This window comes from Eumetopias jubatus, unplaced genomic scaffold, assembly GCF_037043125.1.
Source record: "Eumetopias jubatus isolate StellerSeaLion01/CBP00866 unplaced genomic scaffold, mEumJub1_p1.0 scaffold_1, whole genome shotgun sequence".
Lineage (NCBI taxonomy): Eukaryota > Metazoa > Chordata > Mammalia > Carnivora > Otariidae > Eumetopias > Eumetopias jubatus.
Genome location: NW_028274807.1, coordinates 164,023,656 through 164,033,957, shown reverse-complemented (window position 1 = coordinate 164,033,957; position 10,302 = coordinate 164,023,656). Strand labels below are relative to the sequence as shown.

At 41.6% G+C, this 10,302-nt stretch overlaps 1 protein-coding gene across 4 annotated transcripts in view; it reads right to left on the bottom strand.

Annotated features, from left to right (window-relative positions):
- Nucleotides 1–627: 627 nt before the first annotated feature.
- Nucleotides 628–10,302, bottom strand: part of TMCC1 (transmembrane and coiled-coil domain family 1) — a 251,367-nt gene continuing 241,692 nt past the window's right edge. For all 4 annotated transcript variants that reach the window (XM_028101616.2, XM_088027176.1, XM_028101613.2 and 1 more), the window contains 2 exons: nt 7,006–7,141; nt 628–4,639 (listed from right to left, as the gene is read on the bottom strand). In XM_028101616.2, the coding sequence (XP_027957417.1) occupies nt 4,325–4,639; nt 7,006–7,141 (451 nt within the window). In that variant the 3' untranslated portion in view covers nt 628–4,324. The remainder of the gene's footprint in view (nt 4,640–7,005; nt 7,142–10,302) is intronic.

The following is a 10,302-nucleotide window of genomic DNA, read 5'->3' as shown; positions in this document are numbered from 1 at the left end:
TAGATGAGATTTGGCTACATAAAAACCCCTTACACTTATATACAACTTCAAATGTCAAATGTTTTACAAAGTGTATTTATATACCCATCATAACATTTATTAACAAAGCCTTATAAGAACAGACAGGGATTAGGGACTGTAACAGTATTGTATGGACAGTTGGTAGCTACACTTGTGAGCACAGCATAACGTATACACTTGTCAAATCACTTATGTTGTATACCTAAAACTAATGTAACATTGTGGGTCAACTATATTTCAGTAATAAAAAAAGAATGGGCAGGGATTATTATACCCATTTGGGGTCATCAGATGAATCTGGGGGGGGATACCTCTAAAAAACTCCCTCCAAAGAACTAAAAGGCAGTCTTACCTACCAGTTGAAGGGAACTGTGGCAAAGTGACAATCTGAAATGATGGGTATAAAATCCTGGGAGACAGTGACAGTCACCCAGCTATCAGTTACGGTTTCAAGATATTGACTGCGTCCATGTGTGCGTGCGCATGCACACACAGAGTTTCTAATGTACAAATGAATTAAAAGTTTTCAGACTGACAAACTTGTCATGGAAACTGAATAAATATGCAAAAATAAAGAGCAAAATAAACCCGAGTCCAACCACCTCGTTAATAGCTGAGGTCTTTATTTCAATTTGTATGTACAGTAAAAGTGCTGCTGAGAATATGCAGCAACCAGACAAAACATAAATGTAATTCTCTCTCAACAATTAGCAGCTTAAGATCTATCAACTACAGTGTTAACGTTCACACGTTCACAAGTGTCATTTCTGTACTTTTCAATTCGTGCAAGTGAGTTTTTATTCTGACACACTTTGATAAAACACACTTACAATCTAGTAGTCAGTCCTACTGAGGGTATCACCTAGCATACACAACACACAGACAGAAATGTTAACTCTTAGAGCCACATTCAAAATCCCCAGTTTCATCTGGGGATGGGAACCATAATTTTGCCTGTGTCAATTTGTTGATTATAATATTTGGTTTTGTTTTGGATGCGTATTTCCCAAAGCTGAAAGGCAGCCCCTCACTGGAACTTACTTGGAATTCAGTATTTCATCTGACTGTACCTCAAAGGAATATGAAGTCAGAAACAAAACCAAATGCAGTGAAGACCACATAAAAATATGCTTGTTATTAGGGCATGGCTAGCAAGGAAGGCTTGATCCCAGTGTTTTCCTTGGTATCAGATTTTTACCTCAGTTGGGTGGCAGGGGTACAAGGGAGAAAGAAGACCCCAGTCAATGAAGTGTAAAATTTAACCTACTTTTGCTTCTTAGGGAGCCAGTGGAGTAGAAAGCCTTCCTTGCTAGGATGCACTGAGTATATACCAAGGAACTGAAATTGGAGCAGACAGAAGTGCCCTTCAATTGAATCATAAAAATGGTAAAATGTTATTCTACAATGAACAGAGTCACCCAGGCTACCACAGCCAGCCTCAAGCACCAGCACTAACAAGTAATCCAGGAATGCTTCATTTCAAAGGGAATGCACGTAGTCTTTAAAAGAGAAGAAGCATTAAAGCAAGGGGAAATTTCCACTCACAGAACAATTGTTAAACAACCATTAGAGTGAGGTTATAGAAGAGCTTTGAATAGACCAGAATCCGGGAACAGCCACAATGCAAAGAAACACAAAGGCAACAGGTGTGGGAGCGGGAAGTGGGGGAAGGCATGAAAACAGATGCATGGTTACAAATAGCATTAAATGCAGACAACTGTTGGGGCCTGGTGAAGAATCAAGGGACAAGACACGTAGAAAGCCATTACTGTAACTAACCTAGCTTGAAGCTCCTTCCTAAGACAGTTTGAGAGAGGATGGTGGACAGTTAGCACGGGCCTGTTTGGCTGGGATCTCAGGGGGCTGTCCAGAGGCAGAAACCTTCCTTTGGTAGAAATTGACCCATGGCAAATGGGAACAATTTCAATCCATCTATCACAGTGAATTCTAGCGCCCACAAAACTTAGTAGCCTCTACACAGTTTAGGGGACTCAAAGGTTCTTAGAAAAACTGGAGGATGGTGGCTAGAGCCTCTTTTTAGTAACTTTGTGGGGCTCTCTTCCCTACTCTGAGTGATTAAGCTAGAGCAGAAGGTTATGAGAAACTATGCTAGTTTGACAAAGTCATGGTGTCCTTTGGCACTCCTGCCTGAAGTCACTGCAATATTTTTAGGCAAAGTTAACATTTAAAATACATAGGCATGGGAATAATTTGTTTTTGGCCTGAACATGAATTGGTTCCAATTATTTTTTAATAGAAAAATCATCCCCGTGGTCCCTGCTCTGGGCACTAATTTTAAGAGGTCAACAGAGCTAACAGGTTGTACTACAATCATCTGAGGATGGAGTGAAGATTGGGGTACCTGAGTTAAAATATCAAAATGATTATGGAAACAACATGCTGACTCTGAGAAGGCCAGCCTGCCAAAGCCACAGGAGGCTGGAGCTGTCATGTAAACCATCCTCTCAGACAGAGAAGGCAATGCTAATCTAGTTCCAAAAGAATTTCCCGGTATGGGAAGAATAGGCAAAGCATGCTTTGCTACTCTTTTCAGGGCATGTTACACGCCCCTTGCTCATCACTTGGTTGCACAGAACTGAGGCCAAGCAGGAACAGCATTTGTGATTCAATACTATGAATATGAAAAGATTAACCAAGCTTTCTAGATAGGCTCTAAAAGCCCAGTTCCATCCTGGTGGAACTGGTTATAGCATGGGGAAGGCGGCTCAGTCATTTTTTTCTAAACTGTCTATAAAAGTCCACTGAGCATAGGTATGTTAGTAAGTTAGTCTAGATGAATAGGCAGTGGACAACATTTTACACCCCAAACTTGGGTCCTTCTAACCTGACAGATCCTTTTCTGTTCTTCAGGGAGAATCATCTTCAGTTGATTCTCTCAGGCAGACAGAATAAAGCTTTGAAATTAAGGATGCTGGGGCCAAAATGCAGACAGAAGATTCCACATCACTTTGGTTTCAGTAATCAGGGGTTGTTAAAAATAAATTAAGGAAACACAAGGAATTATGTATGACTCTCATAATATAGTCTCAATTTTTTCCTAAAGACCACCCCAGCCCAAAGTCACTGGGTGAACATTTTCTTGGGGCAAAAAAATCTCTGTCCTATCATGCTGGTTTGTGGAAACAGCCTCCTCCTCCCCCTGCACACCCCTTTCCTCTCCAACCAAGCCAAGCCCATGAAGTGGTGTGGTGGGGGCGGCAGGCACCAAAAAGCAGCAGCCAGAGGAGGAAGTCTACGCTGCATCTCAAAACAAGGGCATCAGAAGGAAGCATTTATAGCAAGTCTTCCTTTACTCAAACTGCTTCAAGACAAGAGGGAGCAGCACACTTAAATATCCACACATTTCTTCATTTAAAAACATCACTTCTTTATTTCAAAGGAAAAATAAAAGACCCTCCCAACCCTTTCCAAAAAAACCCAATAATAATAATAACAATAATAAAAAAATCCTATTAGAAACCATAAGGAAGCACTGAGAGTTTGAGTATTACATTCTTCAAGTATGCTGTTCGGATTTTTTGTTTTTTTAAGTTGGTGACTATACACATATTTAAAAAAACCTTAAAAGTGCGGCCAAGGGATTTTGCTTAAAATTAAGTATTTAGAGGGCTACTTCAAAATACTGTAGTAGGGCTTTGCAGTGATCCTTTGGGGCATGATGCTCTCACTTTTGTATCCTAGCAAAGGTTAAGGGACCAGGTTCAAAAGTGATCATACTTCCAGGGTTAGCATGAGTGGCCAACTTGGGTGAGAAAGCCAGGGAGAGATCCATGTGTTCTTCCACGGACAAGGACAATCCACCCTGAATCCAAAAATTCAGACATGGAATGTGGTAGGATTTCACAGTAAAGTTAGTCTGGGAGGGGGAGAGGTGGTGAGCCCAGACGAGGCAGGGTGTTAGGTTTAACTGGTTTCCCTAATCAGGTTTTTGCATCTTTTTAGTGGGTTTTAGTGCAGTCCTTCAAGCCATAATTTAGAATGCCCTTCAGTGTGCTCCAGATTGTTGGTTCATATTAAAGGACTGTTTAAGATTTGCATCCCAAGGAAAATCATGCTACATAAAAATGATCCAAGATTTTTGCCCAAAAAACTTCTTGGATAAAATCTAAAAAATACTATTGCAATTGCGTCTCTTGAAGAAAAAAACATTATTCTAAATGTAAACAGATTCACTCAACTCTTTTGTTGTTGTAGAAAACTTCAGAGAAGGTAAGTTGCTGTCTAATTCTTCGCTGCATGCACTCGCCAGAGGGTAGGGGAGCACTGCCTTCTTGTGCCAGCATCATCTGGGGGAGGAAAAGAACCGTTCCACATAGCTGAAGAGGGCATCCCAGTGCTTCCAGAGAAAGGCAATGAAAACCACAAGGAATAAAGTGCTGAACGTCCTGTTGCGAGTCTTCATGAGAGGAACCACACAGTTGGCTACCGTGGAGACAAAGACCAAAAGGACCGCCATGACTGCCAGAAGGATGTTGATGAGTTTGCCCAGAAGGTTCCGGGCAGTGGCATTCTCCAGCCCTTCCAGCTGTACCACCTGCTGCTGCTGCTGCTGCAGCTCCATCTTGGAGATGCGGGTCTGGCACGCCTCCAGGGCCTCCTGTGGGCCAGAACAGGGAACAGTTAAGCTTCTGCTCACACTACTCTGAATAGCTGACATGCACTTTGGGCGAGCCGGATGCATCTTGAGCTATGCCAATGATTTTAAATATGCTAGTCTTGAATAAGAGAGGCCAAATGTTTAAGTCTTTATTCAAGCAATTACTCACCTAAACTGCCCTCCACCACATTCCTCCCACGATGGCTCACAGGAAGCAGGAGCCACACTCGGATGTGGTCTTGAACATTTTAACGAGAAGACCTCTGGGATATTTTTTTTCCCCATGTAAAAATTACTAATTAAAGTTGCACAGGACAAACATACTTGCTCAACATTTCAAATAGGATACATTGTCTCTCTTGATATTTTCCTTAAATCCAGGTCTTAGCCTTGAAGTAATACTGTCACTCTGACATGTGTTCTCATTCTTTCACCTATGTTTAAACGCCTATATATTTAAGCCTAGGGAAATGTATGGAATTATTTTTTGACTTCCTATCTTAATAGTATCATACTATAGGAACTAATTCATAACTCATTTTTTTTCACTCAACAGTAGGTCCTATCGATCCTTTCCATGTCAATGTGTAGAGATTTACCTCATTCTTTTTAATTGCTATGTAGCATTTTATAGTATGGATAGATATGTCACAGTTTATTCAGCTAGTTCCCTGCTGGAGAGATTTAGGTTATTTCCAACTTTTCCAATGTAACAATGATGAGGTGAACATCCTCTGGACATCCTTGTACGCACTATCCATTGTTTTCCAAGTCAAGTAAATCACACACAACAGTGTAAAGGGCTCTCTGATCTGTCTTCGTAAAAAGAGTACACTGCCCCCACCGCCCCTTTTAAGGTTGATCTTTGTAAGGAGGACACTATGCCCAAACACTAGACCAAACACTGTAAGTGATACACTCCCTTCAAGCCATGGGTTTATATGAAATTTACCCTCAACATTCAGAGGACAGAATATCCTCCAAAGTTCAGTGGTGGTGGGAGCCTTAGGTTTTTCTGGTCTTGGTTTCAATGCATCCTGGTTTCCTGTGATTTGAGATGAAAACTAGGCAATTTCAGATTGAAGCAAGCTAATGAATGGACAGTGAATACTACCCAGCCCAGAATGATCAAGGGAAAAAAACTAAAACATACAGAATTCCAGAGTCTGGAGAAGATGGTAGCTGGGCAAATGATCCAGACATTCCCTTGATTCTTTAAGCTGTAATACAAGATTCCTGGACTACTTCCCTTCCCTAAGACCAGCTTATTTCAAGATGCTTTTATGTGAAACCAGCAACTGTTCCCTTAGAAATACCTCCCAACTGGAGTAAGAAAAAGTTACATATTCTATTTCCTCATAGCATAAACTAGAGGGCCTTAAACATAACTGCCTCATGTGTTATTCTCACAAATGGCCTGGCAATGTGCCTGTAAAAGGTTTGGGTTTGGCAACGAGGACAAATGCCTCCTTTGCTACAGAAGACAGACAAGATGGCCCTCTTGTGAGAGCAGCTCCTGAAGTGGTAACCAACAGATGTAATTATGCATGTGGTCTCCTATATACCGAGACCTGTGACCCCCAGAACATTTCCTATGAACCCAAGCAAGCATACCACCCCTACATGGTACAGCCTTTCAAGAAATGTACCTCATTTGAAGACTAGGTATATTACAGTTGGTATAACCTTCTCTTGATACTCTACCTTCCCCAACTTTTTTTCTAAACTTTTCAATATTATGGTAAAATATACCCAACATTAAATTTTAACCATTTTAAAGTGTACAATTCAGTGGCATTTAGTAAATTCATAATGTTGTACAACCATCACTACCATCAAGTTCTAGAACACTTTCATCACCCCAAAAAGAAATCCCCTAAGCCTTAGCTATTACTCCCTATTTCCCCTTCCTGCAGCCCCTGACAACTGCTGATCTTTCTATCTCCATAGATTTGCCTGTTCTGGACATTTCATGTAAATGGAATCATATAATATGTGACCTTTTGTGACTGGCTTTTTTTTCACAGAGCATAATGTTTTCCAGATTCATCTATGTTATAGCATGTATCAGTATTTTATTCCTTTTTCTTCTTCTCCCTTTTTATTGTGGTAAAAGACACATAACATAAAACCTACCACCTTAATTAACCACTTTTAAGCGTACAGCTCACTGGTATTAAATCCATTCATAATGTTGTGCAGCCATCGCCACCATCTAACTCCATAGCTCTTTTCATCTTGTAAAACTGAAACTCTATAGTCATTAAAAAAGAACCCCTCGTTCCGTTCAACCCCCAGCCCCTGCTGACCACCATTCTACTTTTTGTTAGTCTTCTGCTTTTACAAATCCAATCCTTCATGCTAACCTGGATGTCCCGGGCCCGTTCATAGGACTGATACGCAATTTTCTCTTCCATGCTGGCCAATTCCTGCTTCAAGTTTAAGATTTCATTCTGATGGAGTTCCGTTAGGTCATTTAGTTGTTCTTCTAATCGTTCACATCTAAGGGCGGGGAGGGGGGAAAGTTAGAATTTTATGCATTCTGTATTTTTCCTGGTATTATTCACATCTATCCCCAAAACCCATTCTGCAAAGGAAGAAAACAAAAGCACAAAGAAATTAAGTCAGTGGCCTGGGATAACAGGGCATGCTAGTGGGGACAGCTATCTTAGTCCCTGGAATGGAAGCTTGTCACAAGGCCATATCATAGCAGCAACATGGTTTTTCCACAATCTTCTCATCACACAGTACTTGCAGCAATGCCAGCAGCCCTGGTCAGCTTGGAGTGTACTCATAATAAATGAGGCAGTTCTTACTTTGTTCTGAGCAGCAAAGGGCAGAGGCAAAAACAAGAATACAATTAAGCAGGTCTCACCACAAGATAAACAGCACATAAATGGAAACTGACCTTCTAGCAGTCACCAGTAGCTTATCCTGATACTGGAGGTCACTCACCTGGATGTTCATGGTTCAGAGCCCATCATCCCCTTGGCCAAGCACAGTGTCTAGGACATCTCAGTCAACAAATATTTACTAAGAGCCTGCTGTGTACCAGGTATGTTCAAAGTACTGGAAATACTGTGTGGTTAAGCAACACAGAATGCCTGCCCTCAGTAGTTTACATCTAAGTTGTATGTGTGTTGGGGGGGGGGAGGCAGAGAAACCAAGACAACTGCAGGTATGGATAAGTAAAATGAAGAAGATCAACAGGGGTATATATATATGACAGAGTGCCTGGTGGCTGGTTAAGCTGGAATAGTCAGAGAACTCTTCCCTGTTCAGTGCTCTGCAACAATGACAGTGAAACTTGAATGATGATATGAATGGGCTTATGAAGACGCGGGGGGAGGAGTATCTTAAAGCAGAAGGAATAGCAAGTATAAAGTTCTCAAGATGAGAACTAGCTTGGCAGGTTTGAGGGACACAAAGTAGGCCAGTGTGGCTATAGCTGAGAAAAAACAGGAAGAATGGAGGGAGATAAAGTTCCTTGGAAGCAGGTCATTTAATTCATCTTGTATCTCTAGCACTTAGGGCTTTCTATGAGAAGGTTAATCTACATAAAGGTAGAACCTGGGCTGGGCACCTAAAGACCAGTAGGATTGAAACAGGTTTAAAGGACAAGATCAGAGATTTTAGGTAGAAAAAGAACATGGGTAAAGGACAGGAGGTAGAAATGTACAGGATAACTGGAATGATAGATCTATGTTGGAGAGAAAATGGAAAACTGGCCTTAAAAGGTAGGTATGGGAGTTGGGATTCTGGAACAGATAGTAAACGGGCCCAAAGCAGATTGCTGATGAGGAAAGGGTGACATGATAAACACAGCGTTTTAGGAATATGGGTTATATAGAGAAGAGGATAGATTGGGGTAGGTTGTGTGTGGGAATTCCAGGAACCAAACAAAGAACTAAGTAGGTAGGAGGATAGTTGAAAACTATACATTAAAACAGACTGGAAAGGGAACAATAAACTCATCTCTAGCTTTTGATGAATAAAATGTAAGCCTCTCTGTCAGAGGGCTCAGCCCAACAGGAGAATATACTGCTACTGAACACTACTGGGGCAAACACACACCCAACACTAGCATAGAAGCCTCAGAGGACTTTGTATTAAAAAAATAAAAATGACATTTAAAACTACCCTCCCTTTCCTTTTTTTTTTTAAGATTTTATTTATTTGACAGAGAGAGACACAACGAGAGGGAATACAAGCAGAGGGAGTGGGAGAGGGAGAAGCAGGCCTCCCACCGAGCAGGACGGGACTCGATCCCAGGACCCTGGGACCATGACCCAAGCCGAAGGCAGATGCCTAACGACTGAGCCACCCAAGTTGCCCCTCCCTTTCCTTGTTTTTAACCCCATATATAGTACACAACCTTTTAAGGAATACACAGAAGTTTTCTGTTAAGGTAATTCTTATACTGCAGCATCACTGATATTCTCCCTTCGATAATTACATAATAAATAATTATATCCTACACTCCATTCTTTCTCTAAGAAACAAGGGTTTTTATTTAAAAGGCACAGTCTGACCCTTTTCACTGTATTACTGAATCCTACTGAGTTTTCCTTTATCCTTGATAGGCATCTGTATTGCTTTCTTTCACACTGAAATTCTGTTACTGAAGTGACGGAACAGATCAGAAAGTGCTTCCACCCTTTACCTGTAACTTGGGCCAATATTCTCTGTGACTTTCTTTTCACTTCATCTGCTGCTGCCCAGGGCATATGCTCAGAAACAGGCACCATCTCTAGAACTGATTTTCTATCAAATTTTAAGTCCACCAACTGCCATAAGAATATGTTGATATACTGCCTTTTCAGGCTCATCCTGTTTTATTTAGCTCACTATTCTGTGGTGCTTTTAGTGTTTGATGATTTCATCATTCTCTCTCCTTCCGAGAGGTGGGATAGAGACTTTGTAAAAGGAGTGTTCCAAAGTATCAGTCCCTTGAGATTAAAGGGAAGGGCTGGACCTAGCAGCAAATAACCCTCCTAAGCTAAGGATTGATACTGGGTGGCAGGGAGGGGAGCATGGCAGTGGTGACAATCAGTCTGCTGATGAGAACAGACCCATGTGACATCTTTGGCATGTGTTCCATAATTGTATAGTCTTTCAGGAATGTTGGAGAATCTTATTTGATATTAAACATGGCCTCACACATACCATCAGAACAGAATAAAAAGTAACAGCAGCTGCTGCCATTTATTTAGTGCCTACTATATATCCAAATTAATTTTTAATAGATTTTTTTTTAAGATTTATTTATTTAGGGGCGCCTGGGTGGCTCAGTTGGTTAAGCCGCTGCCTTCAGCTCGGGCCATGGTCCCAGGGTCCTGGGATCGAGCCCCACGTCGGGCTCCCTCCTCATGCAGGAAGCCTGCTTCTCCCTCTGCCTGCCTCTCTCCCTCTCTCTCTCTCTCTCTCTCGCTCTCTCTGTGTGTCAAATAAATAAATAAATAAAACCTAAAAAAAAAAAGAAAAAAAAAGATTTATTTATTTATTTGACAGAGAAAGAGAGAGACAGCGAGAGCAGGAACACAAGCAGGGGGAGTGGGAGAGAGAGAAGCAGGCTCCCCGCCGAGCAGGGAGCCCAATGCGGGACTCGATCCCAGGACGCTGGGATCACGACCCGAGCTGAAGGCAGACGCCCAAGGACTGAG